Source organism: Balaenoptera borealis (genome assembly GCF_965194805.1).
Source record: "Balaenoptera borealis genome assembly, chromosome: 6".
In the NCBI taxonomy this organism is placed as follows: domain Eukaryota; kingdom Metazoa; phylum Chordata; class Mammalia; order Artiodactyla; family Balaenopteridae; genus Balaenoptera; species Balaenoptera borealis.
This window is the reverse complement of record NC_138863.1, coordinates 55,741,144-55,758,794: the sequence shown is the minus strand read 5'-3', so window position 1 is coordinate 55,758,794 and position 17,651 is coordinate 55,741,144. Positions and strand designations below refer to the sequence as shown.

The 17,651-nt window shown below is 39.7% G+C and overlaps 1 protein-coding gene across 1 annotated transcript in view; it reads right to left on the bottom strand.

Moving 5' to 3' along the window:
- PDE11A (phosphodiesterase 11A) overlaps positions 1-17,651 on the bottom strand; it is a 423,005-nt gene that overhangs the window by 136,850 nt on the left and 268,504 nt on the right. Inside the window, exon 10 of the mRNA XM_082395677.1 lies at positions 7,818-7,868. Coding sequence (XP_082251803.1) covers positions 7,818-7,868 — 51 coding nt within the window. The remainder of the gene's footprint in view (positions 1-7,817; positions 7,869-17,651) is intronic.

Below are 17,651 nucleotides of genomic sequence, written 5' to 3'. Positions count from 1 at the left end.
CTATGTTAAGTTCAGCCCAAAATTCTGTTTTTCTCAGACATCATCACCATTCATGCTTATTTGGCCCCCAGGCTGTTGAAATGCCATGAAGGTTCCAAGATAATAGTTAGATCAAAAGAAGTGGCTTCAGGATAAAAATCCATGATATTGCTTACATTTTCCTATTCAGCCACTTGGAAAGAAGCACTGTCTTCAGAGTCAAAATAAAACACTGGAGAGAAAAATCAAAGCCAAGCATGTGCATTGTTCTTGCTGGTGCTTTGGGTCTTGTTGTCTCATATGTAAAATGGAGCTGTGATAACCCTGCCCTCACCAAGAGGTTGTGAGGCTCAAGTGAGATAAAGGTATGAAAAGGTTTTTATATACTGCAAAGTCATTATTTAAGATATTATCATTTAAACATTTATAGGTAGCACTAGTGTAAGTTTTTATTCTGAAGAGATTGAGACTCTTGTCTTACCTAAAATAATCACTTATCTTCCTCACGAGTATTATTGTACTATTTTACCCTTCAAATGTAATAGAGCAATGGTGGGCTTTGGAAATCACTTATAATATATAATTAAATCAAGTTGAGCCAAATCTTCTACCAAACACCCAAGTTTTTAAACAAAGCTTAATTTAAAGCTTAGGGTATTTAGAAATTATAAGGACCCCAAGATGTTTTGTCAACTTTATGTTGCTTTCTGTTTTATTTTCCCCTTCCCTCCTATAGATAAGTTTTACAGGCTTGTAAAATTATAGCGTTTTATAGCTGGAGATGGCTTTGTTTTTCAGATGAGGAAACCTGAGGCCTAGAAATTTTAAATGAGCCAAGAGGTATGGTGGCTGCTTTGTCTGCTTACATGTTTGCTCTTTCTTGCCTTACTGTGTCTGTGGCCTTACAAAGACTGCCTTAAAAGGGGCAGCTCTGGCTACTGAGACTGTAGAAAACCCTTCAATCAGACACTCTCTCCTAATTTCATATTTCAGATGGTGTCTTGGAACCAACAGAATCATGATTTGTACACGCTTTTAAGATTTTGAATAGATCCATTTTCAACTGAGAGAAAACATACAGAATTACCAAAGCAGTACATAATTTCAAAAATAGGTAGAAGGGAAAGAATACAGGCTCATACAAATAAAAAGAATTAGATAGGAATCCTGAGATTCAAGAAAATAATAGTTTTAAAGAATTTAGTCAGCAGGGTACTGGTAGCAGGACATGTGACTGAAGAATCTCACTTAACATTAAAGAAATTGCTGAATCAACTAAGAATTAATGGCAACGGGCATTTGCCCTGCTGTACAGCAAGGAAGGACAGATACTGTCATTACTGAATACTCCAAAGAGAACATCTTAAACAAAGACAATGAATCCCTTTATTTTTATATAGTTTATGCTTCTTAGGAAATCCAGAAAACTAATAATCAAGAGCTTAAAACAAGGGGTTGAGGCAGGATTTGCAGACACTCTCAATGTCATAGACACCTGCTTCAAAATTCTACTCACATGTTGTAACTTCCTCTGCCATCAAAACTGCAAACAGTTCAATGAATTTGGTCACTTGGCAGAAATTTCTCCAGCACCCAGGAGCAAGGCATGGCTTTAGGTGACTGAAGGGTTACAAAAATGAATTAGACAAGGGCTCTCACCTAAAAATGCTCCTAGTTTCACCAGATGATTAGACAGGTGCACGAAGATTTATATCACAGGGTAGACACTGCTAAGTACAATGAAAGAACGAGCAGATCACTTTTGCTGAAGGACAGTTAGAATGACTTCATGGAGGGGGGCAATTGAGCAGGATCAGATGGCCTGTTAGGACTTTAAATATGCAGAGAGAGGAACAGGATGGGAACAAAGATAGGGAAGGGCAAAGTACGGAGAGAAAACATCAAATAGAACTCGTGTGAAGGGTGGGTAAGTGGGAGCATGAGAAACAGGCTGGAAAAGTGAACTGGAGCTTAGAGCTCAGAGCACTTTTAATGCCCATTGAAAGAACTTGTAATGATGGACTCCAAAGGCTTATAGCAGATGCTAAGTGTTGTGAGAAGGACACTGGCACCGACAGAAGAGTACTGCTGATCTGGCAGCTGTGTGCAGGATGAATTTGGGAGTGCAGCAGGGAGCCCAGACAGGAGAGCACTGCATAGCCACCGTCTGCGGGAGAGAGAAGGAGGATCTGAACGGTGATGGCTGTGAGGATGTGAGAGACGCTCCGAGTCCGAATGGAGGGGACAGCACGTGAGAGTGGGGGGCGTGAGGACTCAAAGATGACTGCACAATTACATCTACAGTGCGCATCTGGAGAGGAGGGTGAGGGGAGCGTGACAGTCAGGACTTTGTAGCTTCTACCTAAACTGAAGAAAGAGCAGAGAGAAAACCAACCATTGTGATGGCTAAGTCACGCCCACATCATTGAAGTGAGGGGCTATCGGTTCTTTATTTCCGGTTCCATCTCTATAGTTGCAGACGGCTCTTACTAGAGAAAACCAGAAAGATGGGAGAGTGATCCAGGCCCAGATGCCCTAGTGTTCTGGAAGGTTCTGAGCCCTTTGGCCTTTACAGTTCCCTTCCTCGTTCAGTGGTCAGGGCTCTTAACTGGGCCACACTGTCGCCCTACACTGCTGTCTTCCCTGGACCTTCAGGACTGTCACTGCCCTGAAACCAAAACCGAACTGTCTTTGATTTCATTCCCTCAGGCTCAGACTCCCTGGGCCTTCAAGTGTGACACATAAGGAACGCAGGGAACCCAGCTGTGTTAATGGGTAGAGGCAAGAAGGTGGGAGAATCTCCACCCAGGAAAAGTAGATGTTCATAGCGCCCTTTGGGAGACAGCTTGCAAATGGAAAGAAGTGACAAATAGTGGCTATTTAAGGTGATCTGAGAGGAGGTCAGGGTCACCACAGGACGTATTTGGCCAGGTGGGTCCTTGAAGAGCCCTCCACTCAGAGACGCTCAGTTCAGCAGGAGCAAAGATCAGCCTGGACTCGCAGCCCTGGTTCCCCTCACATCACCCACCCCCCCTAGTATTTTCTACACTCAGGAATGACAATGTACAAGCATCTTTTTTCTGATGTGGCATTTGATTAAGACACAATTCATAAAGAGAACTGTGTATGAACACATGGACATTTGAACACAAGGACTCCACATATTTATGGGGTTGTCCTAAGCAGCTCAGGCCGTCAGCTCAGTCTGCTGCCTTAGGAGCAGAAGATGCCCTTTAGGATGCTGACTCAGCTGTTTCCCCTGCAGTCAATTTCTTGCTGAAGGTTCAATAACTTTCCCTGACGATAAAAAAATCTCAGATATTAAACTCGGCATAAATACTATTTCAAGTCAAAACAACCCCCTCAATTCCAGAGGTGGGGGGGACCAGAGAGGAGACAGAATAGGTTAGGTGTAAGATGATACCCAAATTCTGTTCATAATGCTGCGAAGTCATCTTTTAAACAACCTTAGAAATAAGCTGGAGTGAACTGGAAAGTCATTGTTGAGATTCCCAAAGGCAGCCTTTCATGAAGGCTGTGAGGGCTGAGACTAGAGAAACAAGGGAGAGCTCTTCTTCCCTCCCTGGCACCCTGAGGCCTGGGGTTACCCCTGGGCCGTGAAGGCACCTCTGTGGGAGCACCCAGCCTGCGGGAGAGCAGATGGAAGATGCTCCCTACTGACAGGGGTGGGGAACACGAGCTACCCAAACCTCTGCCACGCAGTGCCCTGTGCCACTTCTCCCCTCTCTATATAGTGCACTTGTCCTCTGCAAGAAGCTGCTGCACGGATTGGGCTTTTCCACAGCTCCGCAAATGGAGCTGGCAGGGCAGTGGTCAGCACACCTGCTGCCTTCCTGCAATTAGAAAAAGATGCGCCCTCTGGAGGCTCCATTACTAAAAAGCATCCCGTGCACTTGGCCAGCCAGGTGGGGATCAGTCCCAACCCCTGCCTCCCTGTGCAGGGACCCTTGTGCAGGGCCCTATGACAGACACATCCACCGGCATAACGGCAAGGGCGTTTCTGAGGGCAGGAACTTCTTATTATAACATCTGAATATTTCATGGGTCAAATGTGTCTCCTGAAACTTAATTACTTACAAAAATAGTACATCACATCCCATTGCTCAGCCTGTCCCCTGCCATCCATCGCACAGAGGAGGCCATAAGATCCTATTTTTGATGTAGCCGTTCGTATTTTGGTATGTAAAGGCCACAGGGAGCACCTATCCTCAGTACTTTATTTGCTTTACCGGGATGTTAATTTGTGGCCTAGGCAATAACATTGAAAACTTGAAATATGCAAGAGGCAGTCCAAACCCAAACACTCAACATGAGTTATTGGCGTTTAATTACTGAGGCAGTTAAATAGTGCTGTAAACAAGTTCATCTCTGATTGCAGCCATAACCCTTGCAGTTTGGAATTGAAAGAAGGGATGATAGAAGATGGCAATATAACATGAGGACGTCCATGAGTTGGTTTTAATTGGTAAACTGGCATATATAGTGATAACTGTTTGGTCTGTCCACCGCATTGGAATCCTAGGAAAGTGCATAAAATTACGGAAGCATATAATTGGTGTACTAAACTCATTTTCTTATGTTATCACAGCTGACATCTTCAGGTTATTAAAAGCCTTTAAACCAGTCATCTTCAAAGAGACCTAATTGACAATATGGTCTTTATACATTATTCTTGTTTGCACAGAGCAGAAGAGATGTAAACAGGCACTAAAATCTGCACAAATTTTCTGGGCACATCTTTCTTATTTCAAGTTCAAGGAAGATCAGTAAATGTTAATGAGGATAAAAACCATTCTTTAGATCCTGGTTTCCTCATTCAATGCACAGGGCATCAATCCATAAAGGATAAACTAATATTATAACCTGAATCAGACTTTTAAAAAGTTAACTCATTAGTTCGAGGAAGTTCTGTGATCTTTTCGTGTATAGGGGGCCCTACATAAAGGACTGTTTCCCAAGGTATAATGATATATTAGAATGACAAAGATGGGCTTAGGTTCTGACATTCTTGGATGAGCAATTATATGTTGTTTCACCTACTTACTCTGCTTAGACAATCTAGGGGCACTTGTGGAATGGTTTTCACTCTCTAACCACCATTCACCCACCCACCACCACACATCTCTCCAGGAGATTTTTCCCAACAGGAGAAATAGGGTTAACCGAACCAAACAAAACAGGAACAGAAACACCCTCCCCCTGCCTTATGGCATTCTAGAATAGGAAGAGAAATCCCCAAACATGGAAGAGTGTGAAAGAGGAAGACAAGGTAAGAGGAAAGGTAATGTGGTATCATCCTAGCATGAATGATTATTGAAGATTCACTACAGGTTTATCATATAGGAAATCTGTGTTCCTTTAGGCCATACCACCTAGGAGTACAAATAGTAGTGAATTGAAAGTGATTAATGGTATGTATCACACTCTCCAGTATTTTGGGATCTCCATCTCTCCTACTTGTTTCTGGGAGTACTCAAGGTTCTTGTCCTTAAGATGTGACCACTCAGCCCGCAGTGAGTCCTTCCGCCTCTGCTGGTCATGCTGGTAGGCAGGTGTCTTGCCTCTGGTCCATAGTGATGCTTCCTTCCATTGGGCTGCTGCTTCCTGTTGTGTGCTACTGACACTCTGGAATCCCTGTGCTCTTGGGGTAATTTAATGCACTGAAACCAACTAAAGCCCTTGCCTTTTGTGTCCCCTCATGTTCTTAGCTGAGAACATGAATCCATGGGAAGCTGGAGTAAGAGACAAATCCAAGAGACAAACTCCATGCTGAACTTGGAATCATCCAGACACTGAGGCCCGTGGCCTCAACTCCCAACAGGGAGAGTTTTTGACTCAGAAGGCCTCTTAGTCTCTCATGTAAACAGACCACATCTCACTGGTCTTCTAGACATGTCTGAATCCCAGATATGGTGAAGCTTAGGCTGCAACTGGAGTCTGACCTGTATACGTATGTATTTGACCTCCAGATCCTGTTAGCACTTGATGATGAAATCATTTTCTTCCCAAAATTCTGGCTTAATCTCTGAATCACTGATCAGTAGCTTGGTCCCAGCTGGGCATAATCCAACACACTGAAACGCAGCCATTCTTTAACTCATGAAATCTCATGGATAACTCTGATTCTACATTTCAAATCTCTCTTTTCTCTCCCTCCCTCTCTCTCTAAATATATATATTATACATGCATACATATAGATATATAGTACTAGCTCTGTTAAAAAAGTATTGCAGTAGCCAAGGTTACAATATTTTTGAATATATGCATAGTTTATTTGTATATATTGGTCAAAACAAAGCACTTATTTACTGTGATTTAGCTACAATGTTAGGAAACTGCCATTGCACACACTGTACTGTGAAACTTCAGCAAATACTTTTCTATGCGCAGGATTATTTTAAGCCTGCTGCAATGATAAGACATCAGCTACCGATTATGATGTTTTATTTACTTTATATATCAAGAAAAAAAGCCATTAGGTTAAAATTATCTACTATATCTCAATTATACTGTAACAAGATATTCACTAATATCTTACAGGATAAAATCTGGAATAAATCACTTTAGTTAATAATCTTGATCATTTTAAGATGAAATAACCCTTTTTTCCTCAGATTTAAATACTTCATGTTTTTTCAGTATGTTTGTGAACTAAAAATAAAAAAAAGCATGGCAAATTCCAAGACAATGGTGTTTGCCTTACTCTAAGGAAAGAATTAAGCCTGAACATAGGGCAATACTTTTAGAGAGTAGACAGCTATTGATTTTGGCTGCTCTAGCTCTAGACATGTCCCATCACATAGCTTCTGCAGTCATATTTAGTCCATTATGAGCTTTGCTGTATTTCTCCCTGCCTGCCCCTTGCATCTTTTAGCAATTAAGATGATTATAAAACGGTAAAAATATAAAACACAAAACAGTAAAAACAGTAAAATGTTTATGGAAACTTATTTCCATAAGTAGAATTGCTAGGTAACTGAACTTGATTGAAGTAAAAAAGCTTTAAATATTTTTGATGGAAATATTTATCAAATGTATATAATATAAAATATAAAAAATTATATATAACCATGTTTTGAATATTTTCTTAATGACTAATTGTTTTGAGTTATAGAACACTAATGCTTTTTGGATTGATTCAATCATTCATTCATTCAACCATTCAACAAGTATTTATTGAGTGCTACTATGTTCCAAGAACTGTGAAAGGCAGTAGAGATAGAGCAGTGAACAAAACATACAAAAAGCACTGCCCTGCTGGTGCTCATATTCTAGGTGGTATGTAGGATGTTTATCTCTACAGCAAATGGACCCTGACTGCTGTGGTTTTGGCTGTTCCGTCTCCTTCCTCTGTTGTCAGCTGTCACCTCACTGGCACCATGCTTTGTATTGTACCTGACCCATAGTAAGCACTTGGTAAATGGTAGCTACTATTATCCTAATCTCTTCACTTATTTTTACAGATGAAGATAAAAGCCCTAAGATTTTTAGTGAACAGAAAGTTAGAGGTAAGACCAATGCCAAAAGCAGGCATCCTGATTCTCACCATGTTACACAGATCTTTTTCTGATACCCTGCATACTTAAAAAAAGAAAGAAAGAAATACCGAATCATTTAAATGATCATGAAGGGGCCGTTCAGCTCTATATAAGTCCCTCTTACCCTCTAAAACTGAAATATGCAAACATGCCTTCCCCTAATTCTCTTCCCCCAACATTCAGTGGGCAGACCTAGTTCTAGAGACAAGTAACAAAGGGTCCGAAAGCCCTGGGAAGTTTAACTTTATGCACCATTAGGGCACCATTTGCTCCCTTACCTTAAACTTGTCAACTTCAGCTTTTGAACATGTTGCATGATAAGATAGCACCTGGTTCAGAAAAAAAGGAAAAAAAACTTTAATAACTAGACATGATTCAATTTTCTGAAATTCTCCTGGCTTAAAAATAAATTTTGCTCATGTATATCACCTTGACATAACAGTGAATGCTAATGCACGACGAGATATTTCCAGTAACAGTCTGTGACATAGATTGTCATCTGTGCAACTACAGTGGAATCTATTACAATGTGGAATGGAACAACAGCCCATGTTAAAGGCTAAGTATTTTATATCAGGATGTTTTTATAAGTAGTTATTTTATCAAAGGGACATAATGTGGCTCAAGACCACAGTTCCCAAAGATGTGAATACTTGTCCTGCGAAATGCTTTAGAACACAAATAAATTAAAAGGTGGGGTGTGTGTGTGCGTGCATGTACGTATGTGCACAAGTGTATGTGTGTTTGTGTGTGCATGTGTGTGTGTACTGTGGCAGACACTGTAGCTTGCTGACTCAACTTCCATGTCTGGTCTATGCTCACTTGCCTACTTTTGTTGTACAGGAAAGATTATATTGTTATGCCCAATCACCTGCAATGCTTATTGTAAGAGGATTTTATTTCCCTATCCTATTGACAGCTTGTTATAGGTCTAGAGTGGAAAGGGAAAGAGAAATGAGGCTGGCCCGGGACTGCCCTGCTCCGGACTTCTTGTTTTGTAGAACAAATAAACTCACATTTGCTTGAGTCAGTATTGGATGTTATACGGTATATTTACACACTTACACACGCACAAACGTAATGTATATATTATATATACGCTATCAGTCCCAGCCTTAATCTATACAAATCTCAAACAAATAAATCTGGGAAAGCTAATTCCCTCTGCAACTACCAACTTTAGAGAATCTCAGTGCATATTTGGCTCTGAAAAGCGAAGTAACACATTTTATTTTGTTAAACTCAGCATTTCCCAAATCTAGCCACAGAACTTCCTTTTAGTTGATATATTAATCTAGGAACATTCCAACCTGATAACCTATTGACCAAGGACTTTGAGAAACACTGACCCAAGGTATGTACCATCCGTGTGATAGAAGCAGGGCCACAGTAGAGGCAGTGTCTCACGGTGGTTAGAGCACAGCCTCTAGAGCCCGACTGCCAGGGCTCCACCTGGGCCAACATCTTCATAACTGAACAGATTTTGCTCTTTTGGTTCATAGTTTACTATGGTAAACTTTAGTTTGGCTGCCATTAAAACTTCTTACTATTTACAAGTCTCTTTCTGTAGACTCAATCTTCAAAATTTATCTTTATTTACTTTACAGAAAAATTCCCCTGAAACTCAAAATCTCTGCCACCGGGTGTTGCGCCGCCACGCTTTTAGTATTTAAGGCATATTACCCACTCCCTTTATTTAAATCAACTTTGCTTACTTCCTTTATTATTATTTTTTTAAATAATAAAAGCTATTAACTTCACTATATTGAAACTATTTGAATGAGTGAAGCAGACAATTACTACAGATTAAGAATTCTGTCCACTTAACATGTTCTTTTGTTTTGTTTGTCATTATTGAAGTGTAGTTCTTTGTATATTTTAGATACAAATCCTCTGTCAGATGTATGTTTTGAAAATGTTACCTCCCAGTCTGTGGCTTGTCCATTATTTTCTTTCTTTCTTTCTTTTTTTTTTTTGTTTAATTGTGAAAGGACTCCCACCATCTAGTTAATTTACACATCCATCACCTCACATACTTATCTTTTTTTGTGTGTGTGAGAGCATTTAAGTTCTACTCTCTTAGCAAATTTCAGTTATACAGTAGTGTCATCATTTGATGACACTACTCACCATGTTGTGTATCAGATCTTCAAACCTTCTATGTCTTATAGCTGAAAGTTTGTACCCTTTTATCAACCAATTTTTCTTTCTTTTTTTTAAGCAGTTTTATTTTTATTTTTTAAAAATTTTTATTGAAGTATAGTTGATTTACAATGTTGTGTTAGTTTCAGGTGTACACAAAGTGAATCAGTTATACATATACATATATCCCAATTTTCTTTTAATGAACAAAAGTTTTCAATTTTGATCAAGTGTGAATTGTCAGTTTTTGTGTATTGTATTGTTTTATGTGTCCTTTCTAGGAAATTTTGCCTATCCTAAAGTTGTGAATCCATACTTTTTGCTATCTTTTACAAATTTTATAGTTTTATAGTTTTGTTTCGGTCTATGATACATCTGAAATTAAATTTGTGTAGGATGTGAGATTAAGACTTTAATGAAATAAATGCCTTGGTTACTTTGTTATGATTCTTAAATTTTCCGGAGCCAAAACTTGGAGCCAACATCATTTTGGAGTTCATTCTGAGATCTTAAGCCTCTCTACCTGCCAATCTATTAAGTCTAGTGACAAACTGATATCATAATGGAATAATCATAGTTCAGGCATACAAAATAGAGTTGGGCAGCCACTGAGGATCTGGTCTCAGATATTTCCCTGCACCACTGAGAACTTGAACTTTCTGTGAACTATACCAAACCTAAGGACACCAGCCATTTTAAAAACAACATCTGCTAGCTGGTCTCAAGGTTGTTCCCCTTCATAACTATGCAACCATTTTGGACCCCAACCAATTCTTGCTTAACAAGCACCCTTACTTCTTGCCAGTTCCAATTATAATTCTTGGTAAATAACTCACGTAACTAACTGTGGCTCCGTAGTTCTTGACTTTATAAGCTTTGTCCATTTTGTAGTCCAGTGGAACACAATTCAAGTGCTTCTTGAATCTGTGTCTCCCAGGCTGCAGCCCCCAATAAATGCCTCTTTATTTCAATCAGGTCTCCGTTTCTGGAAGTTTGGTTAACAAGTTCATAGGAATTTACTTATTCTATCTAATTTGACCAAGTTAACAATAAGTTCTACCTTTTGAGTCTTTTTGCGCTGAGAGTTCTCATTTACTTTTGTAAAACTCTGAGAACCAGTAAAGGGAGCAGGAGAATGACCTCACACAAGAATCTCACAGCCACTTTCTTCTGAAAGAGTACAGTCTCTTGTGGATGAGCAGGGAGGAATCATCAGCTAATAAGAGTACCTTGTTCCTGCAGGAGCAGGCCCTTTGGTAAACTGCAGTCTGGGAGGATGTAGCATTGTCCCCTCTTAGAATCCCTAGAAAGGCAACAAGCCAGCAAAGCTTGAGATTCCTCAGGGATTCTTGAGTCCTGCCACAGAATACTCTGATTTTTCTCCTTCCAAGCAGTTTCTGCTGTTTGGTCCTAAAGGGTTTCCTGGGAGGCAGCAGGAAGATGGAGATGTTTCATTGTTCCAGTTACCCTCTGGATTTGCTCTATACAGAGAGCACAGCAATGGGAACCCAGCAATATCTGTACCCCTTTCATATAAACCATCAATGTAGCTATCACGCAATCCTGACTAGATAGAAATACACAAAAGTGATCTTGCTTAGCTCCTAGCTTCTTACGGTAGTAAAGTCTCTGATCAAATGTGATCACCTCACTGTTTTTAACAAGCATCTACAAAGGTTGTGAGGACACACAGGACTTTTCCTCATCACCTGTGGTCAGTGATCACATCCCATTCACTCCTCAAACTGCATCAGTTTTGGTTGTGCCCCCATAATTTCATTGAAACAGCTTGTATAAAGGTTTTCAGTTTCTTGCTACCAAATCCAAATCTTGCTGGACAAATCTGCAAATGTCTTTTGCAGCAATATTGAGCACAGGTGATCACTCTTGCCTTTTTTGAAGAATCTCCTCTCGGGGCTTTCTTGACAGTACACTATTTTGGTTTTCATCCTACTTTTCTGTCTGTTCTTTCTCTGTGTTCTTTGTTGGCCTGTCTCCTCTACTTTAACTCTAAATGTAGAAGTTTGTTGGGCTCAGTCTCTCCTTCAGTGATGTCATACACACTCACGGCTTTATACCTCACCTATAGGTTGACAACTTCCATATTTAGCCCTAATCTCTCCTTGAGCTTCAAACTCACATATCGTGCTGCTTATATCACTAACTTCCTACTTGGTTGACTCACTGGCATCTCAAATTTAACATATCTAAACATGCCTGTTGATTCTCCCATCTGTAGCAGGCAGAATGATGCTCCTTGCCCCCTCGTGATATCCACATCCCAATCCCTAGAACGTGTGCATATATTTATGTTACATGGCAAGGGGGAATTAAGGTTTCCAATGGAATTAAGGTTGCTAATCAGCTAACCCTTAGATGGGAACATTATCTTGGATTATTACAGGAACGTAATGTAATCACAAGGGTCCTTATAAGTCAAAGAGGAAAGCAGGAGAGTCAGACTCATAGTGATGTGATGTGAGAAATACTGAAACTCCACTGCTAACTCTAAAGATGGAAGGGAACCACGAGCCCACAAATGCAGGTAGCCTCTAGAAACTGGAAGCACCATGAAGGCAAGGATCAGATATGGTTTTGGTCGCTAGTGGGTATCCTGTCCCTAGGAGAATGCCTGATACTTAGTTGGCATGCAGTAAATATTTGATGAATCATGCAATAGAAAATAATCTTAAAAAGAATCTTTCTATTTCTTGTATGATTCTCTGCTTCTATTATTAGTGGCCTTAATTTATGCCTTTTCCTCAACAAAAATCATAATATGTCTCAGAGCATAGACTGAACAGTGTAGGTAGGGTTGTCAGGTTTAGCAAATAAAAATACAGGACCCCCAGTTAAATCTGAATTTCAGGCAAACCATTAATATTTGCACTATTTGGGACATACTTCTACTAAAAATATTATTCGTTGTTGATCCAAAGTTCAAATTTCACTGGGTGTCTTGTGTTTTTACCTGGCAGCCCTACTTCTCCAAATTAGGAAGGCTAGAAACAAGTATGGAACACTCTGCGCCATGTTCCCAAATATTCATGTTCCTCACCCAACCCCAACCCCACAGCAATTCCCAGTGACTTTTTCTTCACAGCATTTTATCTGGCAATCCTTATCGCAAGTCTAGAGTATTTTCAGCAATGCCAAATAACCTCATTAATCTAAAATCTGTGACAAATCTATGGATGCCATTGAAGGAAATATAACAAAAACAATTCCTGATTACTTATAGCATAACCAATATTCCAACGAGAATCATTACTCTGTGTGTGTGTGTGTGTGTGCGCGTGTGTGTGTGTGTGTGTGTGTGTGTGAGTGACCATATGGCACAGCTAATGACTAAAGATCAGGCAAATTTCTATGGTTGAGAATAAAATGACAAATTAAAGAATTTATTTTTTTAAACTACTGTTGTTGTTAAGCCCTTTTGGATAAGTTAAAGCTTCCTCCATGATTCCAGACTACATTAATTTTATAAGAATTTCCTCATAGGTTGTTGGGTCATGAGACTTTAGCCATAACACACACAGTCACAAATTTTGTTTGACAGCTAAATAAAATTTGTATAACATTTACATTCAAAAGTAAACAGCTGACCCACAGAGCACCTGACAAACATTAAACTTTCGCAAGAAAATGTCTATCCCAGATAGATTTATCTTTTGTGTCTGTATTAATTTAGAAAATATTTTAAAGTAAAATCTAGTGACTCAGTTTCACTCAGTTTCTTTTACTTTAAAAGATTCTATTAAGAAATCTTTATAGTTCCAAAAATAAATCACTATTTGCAAAACCCTACCAACTGCAATTACCTTTTGGATTGAACTTGCTCCTAGCAACACAAAGAAACAGAGGCAAGAAAATGTAAAATAAAGCAATTATCAGACTCATGCACAACAGAGTGAAGAAGTCATGTTTTTGTGTCCAGTCTCCACAGCAGGAAAAGACCCTTAACTACATTTCAAAAGAAAAACCATGAGCAGAGCTATGAAATAGGACCACTGTAGTAAGCCTTGCCCTCCACCACGTGCAGTTCAAGACCAGAGCCAAAGGCTTGCCTTGCAATCCCAGGAACTGCCCCTAAGTAGTTGAGGGCAAATCTCTCACATCAGTAGTATTGAATGTGAATTTATTGTGAATCTAGGAAGCCATTTGCTCCTGGAATGAGAAATGGACCATTACAAATGCTGGCTGCCAGGAGCACAAACAGAAAGAACCACTTAACAAGGAGGAGGAACACAGACCTCGCTGAGGACCCAGACTGGCTGTCTCGGGCAGCATGAATATTTACTGATATGTTTATGGCTCAGGTGGCAAAGTGGCACTTGATGGCACTTGGAAAGTAAACTGATAACAGAGTTAAGTTAAGGTGGTCTGAAGTCAAATCTCAAATAATTTATATTGATGAGCTCCAAAGAAGTAAAGAAACTTAGCAATCAGCAGCAGGCCTCTGGCCAAGGATGGTGACGAACCACAGGAATGAAAAGTCAATTTACCTGGGATGATATGATGGAAGTGCGAACTGAGTGAAGAAGCATTCCCCAGGTTTCTTAACAAGAGGATGGTAGGCTTCAAAGACACTGCAACTGAACGAATGCAGAGAAACTGAGAAATCATCAGTTTCTACTGTCAAATATTTAAGAAACTGCCTGCTGTTTAATGGAATGAAATGTTCAAAAAAGATAACTTCAAATAAGTGCATCTGCTGTGTGAGCTGTTATCACACCCTTTGGATTATATCTGTCATAAAACATATTTTTAAAATTCTAAAACTGACAAAACCTTTTTGAATTTAAAGTAGAATAAAAGATAACAGCGGAATCTGGGGTAATAAACAAAACAGTCAATTGTCAGGATGACTTTAAGGTCAGCTGCTTTTTAAATACTATGTGCAGGAAACAAGGCTCACACTTGTAGTTCATATCAACATATATTTATGGTGTACCTACTATGTGTAAACCATTGTGATAGATATTTTGGTCTTCTTTTTCCCATATTGGCAAATACATTTTATTGGGGGCCTCAGTTTTATTTGATTGTTGGTAGTTGTATGAAGCACTGTGCTGAAAATGATTGTTGAGGCTTAAGGAGGAGCTCAGCAGGAAGGTACGCTGTGATTGATTAGTGATGTCTTCCATAGGCATTGGGGAGGGAAGAGTGGTGGCACGTGTGCTATGTATTTGCAATCACTGAAAACATCAGAATATAAGAAATGACTCTCTGCATCAAATTCATTCAGACTCTATTGATGAAAAGTGATGCAAAATATATTTTGAGAAAATCATGGATGTCTAAATTTAAATGATTAGGGATACACCTAAAACACAGATGTAATTTTGATTGTCAATTTCATTTTGTATTAGGTAAAATTTCTACTGGCAATAAACCTATTAGCTCTGTAGCCAGCCACTGGCCCTCTGTGATATAAGAAAAGAGTGACCTTCTCAGGTAAGAGGCTAAAAGTTCTCCATTTGACCAGGAGGACAAGCTGGTAGAAGGTATAAGAAAGTACAATTACAAGAAAGTATCAAGTTCTTTATTGGGTCCATCTTCTTAGGTATTTAAAATAACTGTCTTGGTTTTGAAAAAACAGGCTTCCTGTTATATGGAAACAGGAAGAAAATAAAAGCATCTATTAAATTGTGTTTAGGGGGATATGAGTAAAAGGAGTTTTCCAAAGAGCTTCTTGTACTGAAATCTATCTTGACAACAGTGTCCCCATATAAAAAGACTTCTAGGGTAATATGAGACCTGCCCATCTTGCCTGGATTCTCTTTTAATTAATCTTCTTGACAGAAAAGACATGCCATTTTTACATTTCATTCAAAGGTACGGAGTCAACTTCTCCAGTGGTTTGAGAGAGGCCTCAACTTAGGACGAGAGACGCATTCATCATTTTTTCACCCAAAGCAAAGATTTAATTTAATCATTCTATGTCACTACCAGATTAAGATGTTAATATTTGTAATCACACTCCAAATTTCAATCTAATTTTGAAAAGTAAGCCCTAAAAATACTGTCATTATTATAAACGTTACCCATTAGCTAGAATATAATGACAACACCAGAATATAATTCTTTTGGTAGCTACCCAAACTATCTTTCACTCTTTGCTCATAAGTTGTTAAACATTGGTACTTGTGCACTTTCCAGAGGATAATGTTATCTTGTATTATATAAATCCTGAAAATTAACAGGCACTCTGAAACTACATCCAAATTATTATCCATGGCAGATCAAGAAGGCCACACATTCTTTGACACTCTTCCCATGAGAAGTGGAGTCTACGTCCTTTCCCCTTGACTCTAGGTGGGGTTCATGACTGTTTCACTAGTAACATAATATGTAATAGTGATGCTGTGCCAGCTGCACTGGGCCCAGGCCTTAAGAGACTGGATGCTTCTGGACTTCCCTGGTGGCGCAGTGGTTAAGAATCCGCCTGCCAATGCAGGGGACCCGGGTTCAAGCCCTGGTCCAGGAAGATCCCACATGCCGTGGAGCAACTAAGCCCGTGCACCACAACTACTAAGCCTGCACTCTAGAGCCTGCAAGCCACAACTACTGAGCCCACGTGACACAAATGCTGAAGCCTGTGCGCCTAGAGCCCATGCTCCGCAACAAGAGAAGCCACAGCAATGAGAAGCCCACGAACCACAACAAAGAGCAGCCCCCACTCGCCACAACTAGAGAAAGCCCACACACAGCAATGAAGACCCAACGCAGCCAAAAATAAATAAATGAAAAAAAAAAAAAAAAAAAAGAGACTGGACGCTTCTATTTCCCAGCCCTTGAAACATTCTCTCTTGTAGCTCTGAGCCACTGTATATAAGGTCTATTTACCCTGTGAGAAGTTCCAGTCACATGGAGAGGCCTGAAGGATGAAATACCAAACACAAGGAGAGAGAGGCCAAGGAACACCACGAAGCCACACGTGTGAGTGATTGAAGAAGCCATCTCAAAATGCATTGTCCAGTCCCAACCACCCCAGATGACCCATGTGGATCAGAGATGAACCATCTATCCTGGCCATTTTGGAATTCCTGACCCATAAGATCAGGAGCCTTTTGTGTATCTTAAGACACTAAATTGCAGGATAGTTGGTTAAGAAGCAATAAACAAACAAAACAACATCAACCTTCAACAGGGCTTGCCACCCTATGCCATCCACAGATTTCTGCAATTCAGGTGTCAACTGAAGCTCGTCTTTCAAAATCTAGGTAAATTGGTTTGAACCCTTAAAACTACAAAAGCCTATGGAAATTCAAAGCCTTTTTCAAAATATCTGCAAATTCCTGGCAGGTTTATATTCTTACCTTGACCTTCAAGTTCTTATGTATTCTTGTACTGTATCTGCAATATAATCACCATACAAAAATGTGAAATTCAACTCCACTTCCAGTTCCACAAAAAGATCCTCTCACATCAAGCGTTCATGAGTTCAGCAGATCTTGAAGATTTTTTCTTGTTCTTTCCTCCCTCCCTTCCTTCCTCCTTCCTTCTCTCTCTCCCTCCCTTCCTATCTTTCTCTCTTTCCTCTCTTTCTTTCTTCTCTTTTTTTCTCTCTTTCTCTTTCTTTCTTACTGGAAACAAATGATGATGTTTCATGATTTCCAATAAAATATCAGCCTCGCCATTCTCAAAACATCTCTTGGTCCTTCCACCAATGGGGCATTTCACTGACCATTGACCTTATAACTTTTAGCCTCTCTTCATTTTTCTGGCTTCTCTCCAATATAACCTTCCTTTTTACTTTTTCTCCCCTATTCCTCCATTTCAAATGTAAAATAACAAAATTATCTCCCTTTCTCATATAGAATGGTTTGCCACACCCTCTGGTTTCTGGAGGTGGCCAAAATCTATTCCTTCGTAACTTTACCATCCCATGAGGGCTTGTCAAGGTTCTTCCCATAGAATTCCAGTGCCTAAGTTAGATAGTATGTCCCCCACCTTCTTACACTTTG